Here is a 15,477-nt window from a genome sequence, read left to right on the forward strand (position 1 = left end):
GGGGCCTCATAAGACGGGAGGACTCTGCATCTTCCTCTTCCTCTGAAGTCTCATCATCGTCCTCATCATCATCGCCATCACTCTCATCATCATCGGACCTCTTCGAGTACTGCTGCTTGGTGTCACTCGTCACATCCCGAGGCGAGTGGTCCACCATAGGGATCCGGGAGATCAAGTTCTGGAAGTCCTGAGAAGCAAATGTATGCAAACATGAGGATCAACAGCACAGAAGACAACCTACGACTAAACCGACCAAATCAGGGACAAGTACCTTGATGGGCGGCATGTCCTTGTGGAAGGCTGACACCAACCGAGTCCCCCGCAGATTAGCGCGGGCGCAAGTGATGGCCTTGATCTTGGCGCCCACCTCCTCCTTGGTGAGATCTTCTAGGTGCACCCGAGTGGAGTCACCCGGCCCCTCGTATAGCCACATGGAGTGGGCCCTGGCATGCAGTGGCTGGATGCTCCGACAGAAGAAGGTCTCCAGCAAGTCCATGTCTTTCACCCCACCGTTCACAACGCCTATTAACGCGCTGGACAAGATGTCGACACCCACATTTTCCCCCTTCCCTACAGTAAGAGTCGATGGAGCCCACACCCTCTCGGTCGAGTACAACGACTGGCTGTTGGTGCTGGGGACGTCTTTGTGGTAAAACCAACTTCCCTGCCACCCCTTAACAGAGTCGGGAAAGCTCATCTTGGGAAACGACCTCCTCCCACGAACCTGGATGCCAGAACCCCGCACAGCTGGGTGACGTGGGTTTTCTCCCCAGTCGTCGAGTCCTTCTTCACCGACGCCAACCGACAAGTGAAGATGTGTTTGAAGAGACCCCATTGAGGATGGAAACCCAGGAAGTTCTCACAGAGGGAGATGAAAGCCGAAAGATAAATGATGGCATTGGGGGGAAGATGGTAGAGTTGAGCACCAAATAAATCAAGGAATGCTCGGAAGAAAGGGTGCGGAGGCACTGGGAAACCTCGCTCGACATGGGTGACGAGCAGGACGCGCTCGTCTGCTTCAGGCGCCAGCTCGATCTCTCTCGCGCCCGGGCAACGCCACCTGTCGTGCGGGATCAGTCCCTCCTCCGCCAAATCCTCCAGCCGTCGAGCGAAAACGTGCGATGGGAGCCATTCCCCCGACGCACCGCCAGCCGCCGCAGCGGTCGAACCGACGGAGGTGGCCTTCCCTGCCTTCTTCGCCTTCTCTGCCTTCGCTATGGAACCTCTCGCCATCACCGTGCACTCAGGCGGAGAAGAGGAGCAGAGGAGTCAAAAGGGGAAGAAGGGGATTTGAGGGCCGGACCTTTGCCCTCAAACCTTTTATAACAACAGACAAGATCTCGAGATGAATCTCTCACCGCCAATCCATGGATCGACGGCCCGCGCGGCAGTGCTTTGCGCAGGACAGCCGTGGCACATGGCGGAGATCGTGCGTGCAAATCGAGGAGCTGCACCCCCCACTTCCCACCAATGCACGACGTTACTGCTTCAGCGCGCGAATTCAAATCTCGTATTTTCCGGGCTGAATCAATCTGATTGATTGCCCACATCTCTGTTCCGAAAGGACACATGTCAGTCCGACTGACCACCCTCCACGGGGACCCATGCACTCGGCCACGTTAAACACTCGATTGAAGTCTTCTTCAGGATCGTTATGTGACGAGCTTGACGCCCCTCTGCGGGTTCACTTCAACCTCTCAGAAGGCTCCAAGGCGCATGACTTGTAAACCTGGACTTGTAGGAGGCCCGTGCTGGCATTCCCCTGGGATAAGTGGCGTTCTCTCTAGAGAATCAGACCATGCGTCCGTGTCACCCCTCGAGTTGCCATGGCATGCCCTCACTCGGGCCCCTAGTCTATCTCTTCCGGGAGACAAAATGAATGCCACCTAGTTTTTTCTCGATGATCAACAACACCCGGTCACTCGGGTAAAATTAAAGTCCAGAATCCATTGTGATTTCATCCAAGGAACAACGAATCACGACATGGAAACATATTCCGAGTGGTCCTGTAGCACTCGGACATAACCGAAGAATTGGTTCGTCTGATCTACGAAATCCCAAATGATTGGGGGCTAATGATGTGCTCACCTATTATAGGTAGGGTCAAGGACCCATCATTCGGGACCGGCATGGGGCCCATCACCATCATAGGTAGGTCCCTAGACCATGCCAATATTCAGATGCGTACAATAGGAGGATCACCCGGATGACTCTGCAACACTCGGACAACCACACGTCACTCGGCGGACTATCAATCACTCGGACGTATAGGGCAAGAAGGCGTCGCGGGAGCTGCAACGGCCGAAAAATCCTAAGTCATCCACTAAATAGAGTCATAGCTACCGTTACCTTTAACTGCTATAGTATAGGCTCGTTACACTAGTAACTGCCTCATTCAATGGCATTAATTGCCATGGCAGCATGGGAGACATGGGGCTGCAGCGCACTCTATATAAGCCGCACCCCTCTCCATAGCCGGGCACGTTCAACTCCGTAATCCTATCTATCAAATCAAAGCAAAGCCTCAGGGCATGAGACATAGGGTTTTTACCTCCACCGAGTGAGGGGCATGAACTCGTTAAACACCGTGTGTTACACCTACGCCGTAGCTAGTCTCTGCCTCCTTATTTGTACCCCTAGTACTCATTGTCAGGATCATAACCCCGACAATTGCCTTAGATATCGTCATAACTTTGCGCCTTTCTATCAATTGCTCGACAGTAATTTGTTTACCCACCTTATGTTTTCTTTCAAGAGAGAAGCCTCTAGTGAAACCTATGGCCCCGGGTCTATTTTCCATCATATTTTTTCAGATCTATAAAACCAAAAACACAAAATACCTCGCTGATTTTATTTACTTTTATTTCTTTTAAATCTATCTCTATTAGATCTCACTCTTGTTCGTGACAGTGAAGGGATTGACAACCCCTATTTTGCATTGTGCGCAAGTGTTTGTTAGTTTGTTTGTGCAGGTGCATATATTGGAGACTTGCTTGTGCCTCCTACTAGATTGATACCTTGGTCTTGACCGAGGGAAATACTTATCTCTACTTTGCCGCATCACCCTTTCCTCTTCAAGGGAAAAATCAATGCGAGCTTAAGAAGTAGCAAGGGCCTCTACATCAACCTTGCCGCCCTTCCGATGATGTGTGAATAGTTTATCACAGACCTAAGGGTCCATAGTTAGTAGATAGATGGCTTCTTCTCTCTCTCTGATTTTCAATACATGTTCTCCTCGATGTTCTTGGAGATCTATTTTATGTAATCTTCTTTTTCGGTGTGTTTGTTGGGATTCAATGAATTTTGGGTTTATGATTAGATTATTCATGAGAAATATTTGAGTCTTTTCTGAATTCTTATATGCATGATTATTATAGCTTTGTATTTCTCTCCGATGTATCCGTTTGGTTCGGCAAACTAGATTGATTTATCTTGCAATGGGAGAGGTGCTTTGTAATGGGCTTAATCTTGCGGTGCTCTATATCCTAGTGACAAAGTAGGGGACAAGACACGCATTTGAATTGTTGCCGTTAAGGATAAAATGATGGAGTTTATTCATGTTGCCTGAGTTTACTTTGTCTACATCATGTCATCATGATTAAGGCGTTACTCTGTTCTTTATGAACTTAATAATCTAGATGCATGCTGGATAGCGGTTGATGTGTGGACTAATAGTAGTAGATGCAGACAGGAGTCGGTCTACTTTTCTCGGATGTGATGCCTATATACATGACCATTGCCTTGAATATCGTTATAACTATGCATTTTTTCTATCAACCGCCCAACAGTATTTTGTTTACCCATCATATGCTTTTTGTTCGAGAGAGAAGCCACCAGTGAAAACTATGGCCCCCGGGTCTACCTTTATCATATACTATAAAATCCAAACATACCTTGCTGCAATTTATTTATTGTTCTTTTATTTTGTGTTTTTGTTTATCTATCTACCATTATCAGACTTGATCCTTGCAATTAACCGCCGAGGGGATTGACAACCCCCTTGATCGCGTTGGGTGCAAGTATTTGTTCACGAGGTCTTGCATGGTTCTCCTACTGGATTGATAACCTTGGTTCTTAACTAAGGGAAATACTTATCTCTACTGTACTGCATCATCCTCTCCTCTTCGAGGATATCCCAACGTAGCTCACAAGTAGCAGGAAGAATTTCTGGCGCCGTTGCCGGGAGACATCACCAAAACATATCAAGTACCATCGCATAAACTTTCATTTCCTTGCAGTTACTTTCATTTTACCATTTGCCTCTTGTTTTCATCTCCCCCACTTCTAAAACGTTTTCACAAAACACACAAAAAATTTCGTTCGCCTTTTTTTGCTTGCTTGCTTGCTTTGTCGCAATGTCTCAAAAAATACCAAGTTGTGTGATTTTTCCAATACAAATAATAATGATTTTATTAGTAATCCAATTGCTCTTTCCGCCACTAGTGCGGACTCGCGTGATATTAATGATGCTTTGCTAAATCTTGTTATGAAAGAACAATTTTCTGGTAGTCCTAATGAAGATGTCGCATCCCATCTTAATACTTTCCTTGAATTATGTGATATGCAAAAGAAAAAAGATGTGGATAATGATATTGTCAAATTGAAATTATTTCCTTTCTCACAACAAGATTGCACTAAAACTTGATTTTCATCATTGCCACGAAATAGTATTGATTTTGGGATAAGTGTAAGGATGTTTTTATTGCCTAGTATTTTCCTCCCGCAAAAAATATTTCTATTAGAAATCAAATCATTAATGTTAAGCAACTTGAGCATGAACATGTTGCACAATCTTGGGAGAGAATGAAATTAATGATAAGAAATTGCCTCACTCATGGTTTAATATGGATGATCATGCAAAAAATTTATGCGGGGTTGAACTTTGTTTCTAGAAATCTTTTAGATTCCGCCGTGGGGGGTACCTTTATGGAAATCACTTGAGGAGAAGCTACAAAACTCTTAGATAATATTATGGCAAATTATTCACAATGGCATACTGAAAGAACTCCAGCTAGTAAAAAGGTGAATTTTGTTGAAGAAACTAATACTTTGAGTGATAAGATGGATGCGCTTATGAAAATGGTTGCTAGTAAGAATGCTCTTGTTGATCCTAATGACGTGCCATTGTCTACTTTGATTGAGCAAAAAAATGATTCCGTTGATGTGAGTTTTGTCTCTCGAAATAATTTCAATAGTAATGCTTATACATGCAATTTTAATCCTAGGCCGTTTCCTAGAAATTCCTCTAGTAATCATGGAATTCCTATGGTAATTTTTATAATAATAATAATAACAATAATAATAATAATAATAATAATAATAATAATAATAATAATAACAGGATGCCCTCTGATCTTGAAAGTAATATTAAAGAATTTATTAATTCTCAAAAGATTATTAATACTATGATAGAGAAAAAAAATTGAGTAACGTAAATGATATGGCTAGGAACATGGATATAATTGTTCATGATGTGGAAAATCTGAAATCTAAAATTTTGCCACCCAAGCTTGATATTAACGAGTCCATTAAAGCTATCCATGTCTCCATTAATGAGAGTAAAGAAAGAACCACTTGGTTGAGGGCTAAGCGAGAATTTCTAGAAAAAGCGGTTCCGCCCGGTTTTTATCATAATCATGATGAATAGCTTAAAACGATTGGTGTCTCACCCATTGAATCTTTGTTTAAAAATATAAAACTTGATGAAAAGGGGACTGAAGATGAGTCAACTTTAGCTAGAAGGCGTCCCAATTGTTCGGAGGGTGATAATCTTAATAACTTTTTTTCATAAAAGTGGGTTTGGAGAGGTCAAAACTTTAAATAGTGATGTGTTCAGTACTTTGGATTTCAAGGATTTTAACCACGATAGTTGTTATTTAATTGAATGTATTTCCTTGTTGCAATCCATGATAAATTCACCCAATGCTTATGAACAAAATAAGGCTTTTATTAAACATATCGTAGAAGCTATGATGAAAGCTTTAGAAGAAAAGCTATTATTGGAGATTTCAATACCTAGGAAATTATATGATGAATGGGAACCTACTATTAAAATAAAGATTAAAAAACGCTTTATGTGATTTTTTTCCATTTTTGTTTCACAAACTGAGTTTTCTTGTACATGGCATTTTTATTATTAAGATATGAAATCTTATTATTATTATCAAGAGATGACATTTCCATTATTAAAGAGATATGACATTTCTTATTATTAACTAGTAAGAGATGTCATGTTTTATTTATTAATAAGCGCCATTTTTATTATTAAGAGATGACATTTTTTATCATGGCATTTTCTTCTTCATCGTTGACACGACAACTCAAACTATAGGACCACGGCAAGTATAAATACATTTTTTAATACCGATGACGATATTTTTCATAAATTCAGAGCATGGAATTTCAAAATATGGGGGTTCTCTATTTTTTTATAAGAATTTGCTTTTATTCGTGGCATTTTCTAAAAAACAGTTAACTGGGCCCCTTGGGTCAATCGGGGTCGCCCTGGCCCGCCCCAGCGAACGATCAGAAATGACCGTTGATAGTCTTTTTTCCTCTTTCCGAAAAGCCATCATGGCTAGCTTTGTTAATCTTAAATAATAGTTACATCGTTCACAAGTTAATGACCGCCGGATGCTACTCCCTTTGGCGAATGAATCGTTCGACGGGAGCAGTTCCTAGGCGATCGATCCCCAGCTATCAGGGTACACCAAAAAATGATTGAAACTCTTGGATCATGAGTATTCATGTTTATTTTCGAGACAAATTATGAGTATATCCATCTCGTGAAAAACTCATACCAAGTTCCATCTCCATACCCATGGATCCGGCGGCAGGCCAGGCCACAACAAATCACCCGTGCAAGCAATTCCCTACAAAAAACCACAGTAAAACGTCATTTCTGGTGAAGATGACGCTGATCGTGGTGACGTCACCGTGACCAGCAGCAGACACAAAACCACATGAAACTCAGAATGCGTTCGAGACCTAGGCAAAGCCACCCATGGATCGGCAGCGTTCGTCGCGCGGCCAACGGAGGCGTGTCGAACGGGGCGGATCGGCGCCTCCAGCGGCCGGAGCGAGGCCGCGCCGTGCGCCATAGGAAGCACAGGGTGAAAGCACAGGCGCCTCCGTCGCACCGGCCCGGCCAATCCCGGCAGACCTCGCGGATCGGTGACGTGGCGCGGCATCTGCCGCCGCAGGCCGCTGACCGCCCGGGCCCGCCCCCCGCGCGTGGCACATGCAAAAATATCGGCGCGGCCCCAAATTTCCAAAATCCCGCCCAAGCCCCTGCGCGCGCGCCCTTACGCTCAGGCCCCTTCCTTTTGCGACAATCACGTTTACCCCCCTCGCGACTTGTACTGAGCGGCAACCCGCCTTGTTACCCACCCTGCGGCTCTACATGACAGCCCGGCCCCACCGCGTCCCGGGCTCCACAAATCACCGCTGGGTACGCGAACGGGGGTGACAAAAGCTCGCGATCGGTCCGAAAATTCGAATTGGGAGTTGTGGGCGGGCCCTCGGAGATAGGGCGGAATCGCGGATACGCCCTCGGGTGGGCGAGCGCTTCTTATCCCCTCGTCGCCGCGCAGCGTTAGCCCAGCCTTGTCCCCGTCCCCTCTCTCCTTTCCCCAACCCAAACCAGGAGCGCCCTCCCTCCCTCCCCACCCAGGTGAGCCTCGATTCTCCGTCGATCCGCCGCCGATCCGCCGCCGGTCCGCCCGATTCCGGCCCGCCCCGCGCGGATCCGGCCCGTGCGCTCGCTGATTTCGTGTTTTTCGGCGCAGGGAAACCCACCAGCCATGAAGGGGGCCAAATCCAAGGGCGCCGCCAAGGCCGACACCAAGTAAGGACCCGATTCGGCCTGGTCTCTGGTAGATCTGTCCGCGTGATTAGGGTTTCTGACGATCTGCGTTGTTGTTGTTGGTTGAATAGGTTGGCGGTGAAGAGCAAGGGGGCGGAGAAGCCGGCGGCCAAGGGGAAGAAGGGCAAGGCCGGCAAGGACCCCAACAAGCCCAAGAGGGCGCCCTCCGCCTTCTTCGTCTTCATGTACGCCCTCCCCCAGCAGATGGATCCAACCCTGCTTCCTTCCTCAGATTCTGTTTTTCTGTTGCTCTTCCCCCGTGCTTCCCGGGCGGCCGCTGCTCTGAACCTGACCCTGCTGCTTCTGTTTGGTTGGTTTGGTTGGCAGGGGCGAGTTCCGCGAGGAGTTCAAGCAGAAGAACCCCAAGAACAAGTCCGTCGCCGCCGTAAGTCCCTTCAGAATCCAATCCCGACTCCCGATTTGCTTTGTGTGCCAGCATGTAGTAGAAATTAATCTGCCAGGCGCTGTAGATAGATTGGTCTTCTAGTCTAGAAAAAAGGGTGCTATAGATTGGATCATGATCTGGGAACTGACTAGCTGCTTCCGCTGTAATTTCTTGTTATTCAGGTCGGCAAAGCGGCCGGTGAGAGGTGGAAGAGCTTGAGCGAATCGGTGAGCGTTTGTAGCTGACCCAGCTTCTGATTAATTAACCCTAGCTTGCTAGGTTCGGCAGATATGTTGCCCGATTTGTCCTGACACGCGAGGTCTCTGGGTTTGCTTTGCAGGAGAAGGCCCCCTACGTGGCCAAGGCCAACAAGCTCAAGGGCGAGTACAACAAGGCCATCGCCGCCTACAACAAGGGCGAGGTAGCGCCTCGCTGACCGAGTGATTTAGCCTTATTGCCGTGTCTGATTTGATGTTAATGGCTAATCTTTGCTCTGTGGTTTGTTTGTTCAGAGTGCTGCTGCTGCCGCCCCAAAGAAGGCGGCCGCCAAGGAGGTGGAGGAGGAAGATGAGGAGGAATCCGACAAGTCCAAGTCGGAGATCAATGACGACGATGACGATGAGGGTAGCGATGAGGTATAATACACCACCTCCTGTATACTGTAGCTTGTATCGAACTTGCTAGGCATGCTTATTGCTTCACCAGAATGCTGCATTATTCCTTAGCGGTATATCGTAAGTGTATATGTTATCGAGTTGAGACTTGTTTTCTGTTGATGTCTATCCTGTAGAGGTAGCCAAATCGGATCAATAAAAAAAGCATAATAATCAAGATGTCTTGAATCTTAGACTGAAAATTCAGTCATAAGAAGCACCTGTTAAGACATGTTGGTAGTGTATGTTCTGAACATAAATAAGCTTGTGCTGCTGCCCATTGCAGGACGAGGACGACGACGAGTGAAGAAGACGCATCTTGTCAAGGCTGCTGGCTCCGGCGGACAAAGGCGGGAGCGGCTGCTGCGCGAGAACCGACGTGAGCTGTGTGCGGTGGTGTCATAAGGAGCCTGTCCATCTCCACTAGAGTTATCCCAAGTTTCACTTCACATCGTGATGTTGTTTTACCTTTTTTTTCTTGTCGTCGTCCCGCTGCCTGCTATAACGGACAGCGCTCCCTGTTGGCGCCGACGCCGGCGGGGGTGGTGCCCTGGCGGCGGAGGGTGTATGTCCTCTGCCGCCGGGTGCTCCCCTGCTTGTACCTAGATGGTTGGTTACTCTTTCCGTCCATTGTCACCGGCTAACATTGTGATAATATCAGTCTGGGTAATGTTAGATTAAGCTGTTGTTTGTGTCCCATGGCATGCATTCGCGCGTATGATTTGCTCCTCATTATGCTTGCTTGGTTGGTTCTGTGATTTCTCTGCTGTGCGTGCTGTGCTTGGTACTCTGACGACTTGTAGGTTAAATTTGTTGCCGTGTATACCCTGTGCATGCTGTAGTGCCATGCTGCCGTCGCGAGTGGTATTCTTGTTTTGAAAATATGTTCGGGGTAATCACCACACATCATTTTTAGTCCTCCTTTGGTAAAGAGGTATTCTTAGGATAGTTTCTCTGTACGAAAAATTGATTTCCTGTGATCGTATTCTTCTTGTCCTCCACATGTCGTATACAAAAATAAACTCAAAGAAAAAAAATAAAATCCTATGATGTGCATAGGATTTACTAGGATGCATGTGATTGGTTGGTCGTGGTACATGTTGTTCACCTTGCTTTCAAAATTACAGGCTTGTTTTCCGAGTTGTCTTGTGCCTGCATTGGACCTTGTCTTCCCATGTTGGCCGGTAGTTGCAATACAGTACCAATTATAGCGAAATCTCTCTCTTTGATCGGCGTTGGTACGTGGACCAGTCCAATATATCTCCCCTTTCTAGCAGTAGTACAAGTTGTAGTATGTTGCGTCCAACCATCGTCATCCACTGCCGGACTCGGACCGCAGGACCCTTGTTTCAACTCGAAAGAACTTACCGCTTCCATTTTGACTCTGTATGTATTCCAAGGTCAAACTCTCAAGGCGTTAGAGTGGGATTAGCATGTATGCACGCACTCATCAGGGGATTGGTGTTCGCATGTGTTTGCATTTCTATCGCTATTGCTTCTTTGATTCCCTTCCCCTTCTGTAGCCAATCATTGGCAGCATAGCAGACCACCGGAAGGAATCGGGCCGCATTTTCCTTCAACTTGCAGAGATTCGCCGCCGGTGCGGGCCGGCGTCGTAGCCGCGTCGCGTACATGTATCATTGTCAACCGTGGGTCGCCTCCCCAAAGGGCAGATGCCATCCCATCCATCCAGCATGGGTGTGGGCAGGCGCCAAAAGCTCTCGCGTTGAAAACAATGGCGGGACGCCGCTCGTCAGTGAAGATATTTCTATGGTATGCCTGGAAATGAATGAATGGAGGAGGAGCGGGGGCCGGCGGTGCGAGAGCCGTTGCCGCTGCCTGTGTGCCTGCTGCCGCTTCTGCTGCTGCTGCTGGAGGCAGGCATCCATGAATGCGACGCAGACGTACGCTCGGCCTCTGAATCTGGGCCCGGGCCGACACGCCGGCCCGGCCGCATTTACGAGCCGGCGCAGCACCCCTGCGGGAAGTACTACGTGCTGTACGTACCAAGGCTTTGCATTTTGATTTTTGTTTCCGCTGACTGGTACTAGTGCTGTTGCTGCACCGTCGTTTCAAAATTCGAAATCGCTCCGGTTAGTGCGTCGGGGGTGTGACAGTGGTTAGCCGTTCCGGTGGGTGGAGTGGCGGAGGGGTTAATCAGGTGATTAAATTAAGGATGTGTCAGAGCAGTGATGGGCACAGCGGGCCTCCGTAGCATAGTGGTAGTGCGTTCCCTTCGTAAGGGAAAGGTCGTGAGTTCGATCCTCACCGGGGGCTTCCATTTTTTATTTCCCATTTCTTTTGCATTGTAAATACTCAACATTTAGGTCATTGGCTTTTAAAAAGATAATGGAATAGTTCACTGCTGGGAGTGTCTACTTCAATTTTTGCAGCCACGACCAAGAGTCGACTGCCATAGCTCGCCGCTCCCATGTATACCTCTGCCTGCTTGATGCCCATGGTTGGATGTGGCGAAAGTCGCCCGATAAGCTCCAAGTTCTTGAGGATGGACCGTTGAATGTGGCGAAAGTCGTCCGATAAGCTCCAAGTTGTTGAGGACGGACCGTTGAATGTGGCGAAAGTCGCCCGATAAGCTCCAAGTTGTTGAGGACGGACCGTTCCTCTCCCGTCTCTCTTCAGGCATTATGAAGAGAGATGTCATATGATGATGGTCCTCTGCTTCTTCCTCCTGAGCTGCATGTCAAAACGGTCATTGGTGAGCTATGGTTCTCGGTCCACTGTTGCCCCTCTCACCCCAAGTGACACCGTCGTCAACTGCCGGGGCTTAGTGTTGCAAGCATGGATAACTCAATTGCAATCTATGTTTTACTTGTGGGTTCTTCTTGCAAACATGCTACAACAAGTTAAAGTTTTACTTTCCAGTTGGGCCTCGGTGTGAGTTTTGCGTCGTTTTGTTAAATAACAACCCCTGGTCCTTCTGAACCCTTCACATGTTCCGAACCAAAAAAATAATTTGGCCACAACAACGTATTTTTATGAGTATAAGAAGCATGAGCTTTGGTTGAAGGCAGCCATGAAGCCGAGGCATAAATGTCGGTGCAGAGCGTCACTTCCTTCCATGGGGGCATCGACATGGGGTCGTGCCTCTATCATTAGGCTTTCGGCATGAAGAGCACCGCTTCCTTCCATGGAGGCATCGTCATGGGGTCGTGCTTCTATCACTCAGGCTTCGGGCGTGAAGAGGGCCACTTCCATGTATGCATCATCATTCATCGTGCATCTACCATCCGGGTTTCGGGCGAAAGAGCCCCACTTCCTTCCATGGAGGCATCGTCAGGGGGTCGTGCATCTATCACTCAGGCTTCGGGCGTGAAGAGGGCCACCGTAGCATAGTGGTAGTGCGTTCCCTTCGTAAGGGAAAGGTCGTGAGTTCGATCCTCACCGGGGGCTTCCATTTTTTATTTCCCATTTCTTTTGCATTGTAAATACTCAACATTTAGGTCATTGGCTTTTAAAAAGATAATGGAATAGTTCACTGCTGGGAGTGTCTACTTCAATTTTTGCAGCCACGACCAAGAGTCGACTGCCATAGCTCGCCGCTCCCATGTATACCTCTGCCTGCTTGATGCCCATGGTTGGATGTGGCGAAAGTCGCCCGATAAGCTCCAAGTTCTTGAGGACGGACCGTTGAATGTGGCGAAAGTCGTCCGATAAGCTCCAAGTTGTTGAGGACGGACCGTTGAATGTGGCGAAAGTCGCCCGATAAGCTCCAAGTTGTTGAGGACGGACCGTTCCTCTCCCGTCTCTCTTCAGGAATTATGAAGAGAGATGTCATATGATGATGGTCCTCTGCTTCTTCCTCCTGAGCTGCATGTCAAAACGGTCATTGGTGAGCTATGGTTCTCGGTCCACTGTTGCCCCTCTCACCCCAAGTGACACCGTCGTCAACTGCCGGGGCTTAGTGTTGCAAGCACGGATAACTCAATTGCAATCTATGTTTTACTTGTGGGTTCTTCTTGCAAACATGCTACAACAAGTTAAAGTTTTACTTTCCAGTTGGGCCTTGGTGTGAGTTTTGCGTCGTTTTGTTAAATAACAACCCCTGGTCCTTCTGAACCCTTCACATGTTCCGAACCAAAAAAATAATTTGGCCACAACAACGTATTTTTATGAGTATAAGAAGCATGAGCTTTGGTTGAAGGCAGCCATGAAGCCGAGGCATAAATGTCGGTGCAGAGCGTCACTTCCTTCCATGGGGGCATCGACATGGGGTCGTGCCTCTATCATTAGGCTTTCGGCATGAAGAGCACCGCTTCCTTCCATGGAGGCATCGTCATGGGGTCGTGCTTCTATCACTCAGGCTTCGGGCGTGAAGAGGGCCACTTCCATGTATGCATCGTCATTCATCGTGCATCTACCATCCGGGTTTCGGGCGAAAGAGCCCCACTTCCTTCCATGGAGGCATCGTCATGGGGTCGTGCATCTATCACTCAGGCTTCGGGCGTGAAGAGGGCCACCGTAGCATAGTGGTAGTGCGTTCCCTTCGTAAGGGAAAGGTCGTGAGTTCGATCCTCACCGGGGGCTTCCATTTTTTATTTCCCATTTCTTTTGCATTGTAAATACTCAACATTTAGGTCATTGGCTTTTAAAAAGATAATGGAATAGTTCACTGCTGGGAGTGTCTACTTCAATTTTTGCAGCCACGACCAAGAGTCGACTGCCATAGCTCGCCGCTCCCATGTATACCTCTGCCTGCTTGATGCCCATGGTTGGATGTGGCGAAAGTCGCCCGATAAGCTCCAAGTTCTTGAGGACGGACCGTTGAATGTGGCGAAAGTCGCCCGATAAGCTCCAAGTTGTTGAGGACGGACCGTTCCTCTCCCGTCTCTCTTCAGGCATTATGAAGAGAGATGTCATATGATGATGGTCCTCTGCTTCTTCCTCCTGAGCTGCATGTCAAAACGGTCATTGGTGAGCTATGGTTCTCGGTCCACTGTTGCCCCTCTCACCCCAAGTGACACCGTCGTCAACTGCCGGGGCTTAGTGTTGCAAGCATGGATAACTCAATTGCAATCTATGTTTTACTTGTGGGTTCTTCTTGCAAACATGCTACAACAAGTTAAAGTTTTACTTTCCAGTTGGGCCTCGGTGTGAGTTTTGCGTCGTTTTGTTAAATAACAACCCCTGGTCCTTCTGAACCCTTCACATGTTCCGAACCAAAAAAATAATTTGGCCACAACAACGTATTTTTATGAGTATAAGAAGCATGAGCTTTGGTTGAAGGCAGCCATGAAGCCGAGGCATAAATGTCGGTGCAGAGCGTCACTTCCTTCCATGGGGGCATCGACATGGGGTCGTGCCTCTATCATTAGGCTTTCGGCATGAAGAGCACCGCTTCCTTCCATGGAGGCATCGTCATGGGGTCGTGCTTCTATCACTCAGGCTTCGGGCGTGAAGAGGGCCACTTCCATGTATGCATCGTCATTCATCGTGCATCTACCATCCGGGTTTCGGGCGAAAGAGCCCCACTTCCTTCCATGGAGGCATCGTCATGGGGTCGTGCATCTATCACTCAGGCTTCGGGCGTGAAGAGGGCCACCGTAGCATAGTGGTAGTGCGTTCCCTTCGTAAGGGAAAGGTCGTGAGTTCGATCCTCACCGGGGGCTTCCATTTTTTATTTCCCATTTCTTTTGCATTGTAAATACTCAACATTTAGGTCATTGGCTTTTAAAAAGATAATGGAATAGTTCACTGCTGGGAGTGTCTACTTCAATTTTTGCAGCCACGACCAAGAGTCGACTGCCATAGCTCGCCGCTCCCATGTATACCTCTGCCTGCTTGATGCCCATGGTTGGATGTGGCGAAAGTCGCCCGATAAGCTCCAAGTTGTTGAGGACGGACCGTTGAATGTGGCGAAAGTCGTCCGATAAGCTCCAAGTTGTTGAGGACGGACCGTTGAATGTGGCGAAAGTCGCCCGATAAGCTCCAAGTTGTTGAGGACGGACCGTTCCTCTCCCGTCTCTCTTCAGGCATTATGAAGAGAGATGTCATATGATGATGGTCCTCTGCTTCTTCCTCCTGAGCTGCATGTCAAAACGGTCATTGGTGAGCTATGGTTCTCGGTCCACTGTTGCCCCTCTCACCCCAAGTGACACCGTCGTCAATTGCCGGGGCTTAGTGTTGCAAGCATGGATAACTCAATTGCAATCTATGTTTTACTTGTGGGTTCTTCTTGCAAACATGCTACAACAAGTTAAAGTTTTACTTTCCAGTTGGGCCTCGGTGTGAGTTTTGCGTCGTTTTGTTAAATAACAACCCCTGGTCCTTCTGAACCCTTCACATGTTCCGAACCAAAAAAATAATTTGGCCACAACAACGTATTTTTATGAGTATAAGAAGCATGAGCTTTGGTTGAAGGCAGCCATGAAGCCGAGGCATAAATGTCGGTGCAGAGCGTCACTTCCTTCCATGGGGGCATCGACATGGGGTCGTGCCTCTATCATTAGGCTTTCGGCATGAAGAGCACCGCTTCCTTCCATGGAGGCATCGTCATGGGGTCGTGCTTCTATCACTCAGGCTTCGGGCGTGAAGAGGGCCACTTCCATGTATGCATC

The 15,477-nt window shown here is 47.8% G+C and overlaps 1 protein-coding gene and 4 non-coding genes across 5 annotated transcripts; all 5 read left to right on the forward strand.

The window, feature by feature from the left end:
* The first annotated feature begins 7,507 nt into the window (after nucleotides 1-7,507).
* Nucleotides 7,508-9,599, forward strand: LOC123172882 (HMG1/2-like protein). Its single transcript, XM_044589782.1, has 8 exons — nucleotides 7,508-7,672; nucleotides 7,788-7,846; nucleotides 7,936-8,049; nucleotides 8,192-8,249; nucleotides 8,432-8,476; nucleotides 8,590-8,670; nucleotides 8,762-8,884; nucleotides 9,189-9,599. The coding sequence occupies exons 2-8, from the start codon at nucleotides 7,803-7,805 to the stop codon at nucleotides 9,207-9,209; spliced, it is 486 nt and encodes a 161-aa protein (XP_044445717.1). The 5' UTR covers nucleotides 7,508-7,672; nucleotides 7,788-7,802; the 3' UTR covers nucleotides 9,210-9,599.
* Nucleotides 9,600-11,107: 1,508 nt separating this feature from the next.
* TRNAT-CGU (transfer RNA threonine (anticodon CGU)) lies at nucleotides 11,108-11,179 on the forward strand. Its single transcript has one exon. It is a non-coding gene; the product is annotated as a tRNA-Thr (tRNA).
* A 1,062-nt stretch (nucleotides 11,180-12,241) lies between these two features.
* TRNAT-CGU (transfer RNA threonine (anticodon CGU)) lies at nucleotides 12,242-12,313 on the forward strand. The gene has a single exon. It is a non-coding gene; the product is annotated as a tRNA-Thr (tRNA).
* A 1,062-nt stretch (nucleotides 12,314-13,375) lies between these two features.
* Nucleotides 13,376-13,447, forward strand: TRNAT-CGU (transfer RNA threonine (anticodon CGU)). Its single transcript has one exon. It is a non-coding gene; the product is annotated as a tRNA-Thr (tRNA).
* Nucleotides 13,448-14,457: 1,010 nt separating this feature from the next.
* TRNAT-CGU (transfer RNA threonine (anticodon CGU)) lies at nucleotides 14,458-14,529 on the forward strand. The gene has a single exon. It is a non-coding gene; the product is annotated as a tRNA-Thr (tRNA).
* Nucleotides 14,530-15,477: the final 948 nt, after the last annotated feature.

The sequence above is a fragment of the Triticum aestivum genome, unplaced genomic scaffold, assembly GCF_018294505.1.
Source record: "Triticum aestivum cultivar Chinese Spring unplaced genomic scaffold, IWGSC CS RefSeq v2.1 scaffold2660, whole genome shotgun sequence".
In the NCBI taxonomy this organism is placed as follows: domain Eukaryota; kingdom Viridiplantae; phylum Streptophyta; class Magnoliopsida; order Poales; family Poaceae; genus Triticum; species Triticum aestivum.

Excerpts from the sequence above, each read along its gene's own strand:
- LOC123172882 (XM_044589782.1), top strand. The coding sequence starts at position 7,803 with ATGAAGGGGGCCAAATCCAAGGGCGCCGCCAAGGCCGACACCAA. Across the intron at positions 8,671-8,761 it reads CCGCCTACAACAAGGGCGAG|AGTGCTGCTGCTGCCGCCCC; the intron begins GTAGCGCCTCGC and ends TTGTTTGTTCAG. Across the intron at positions 8,885-9,188 it reads ACGATGAGGGTAGCGATGAG|GACGAGGACGACGACGAGTG; the intron begins GTATAATACACC and ends TGCCCATTGCAG.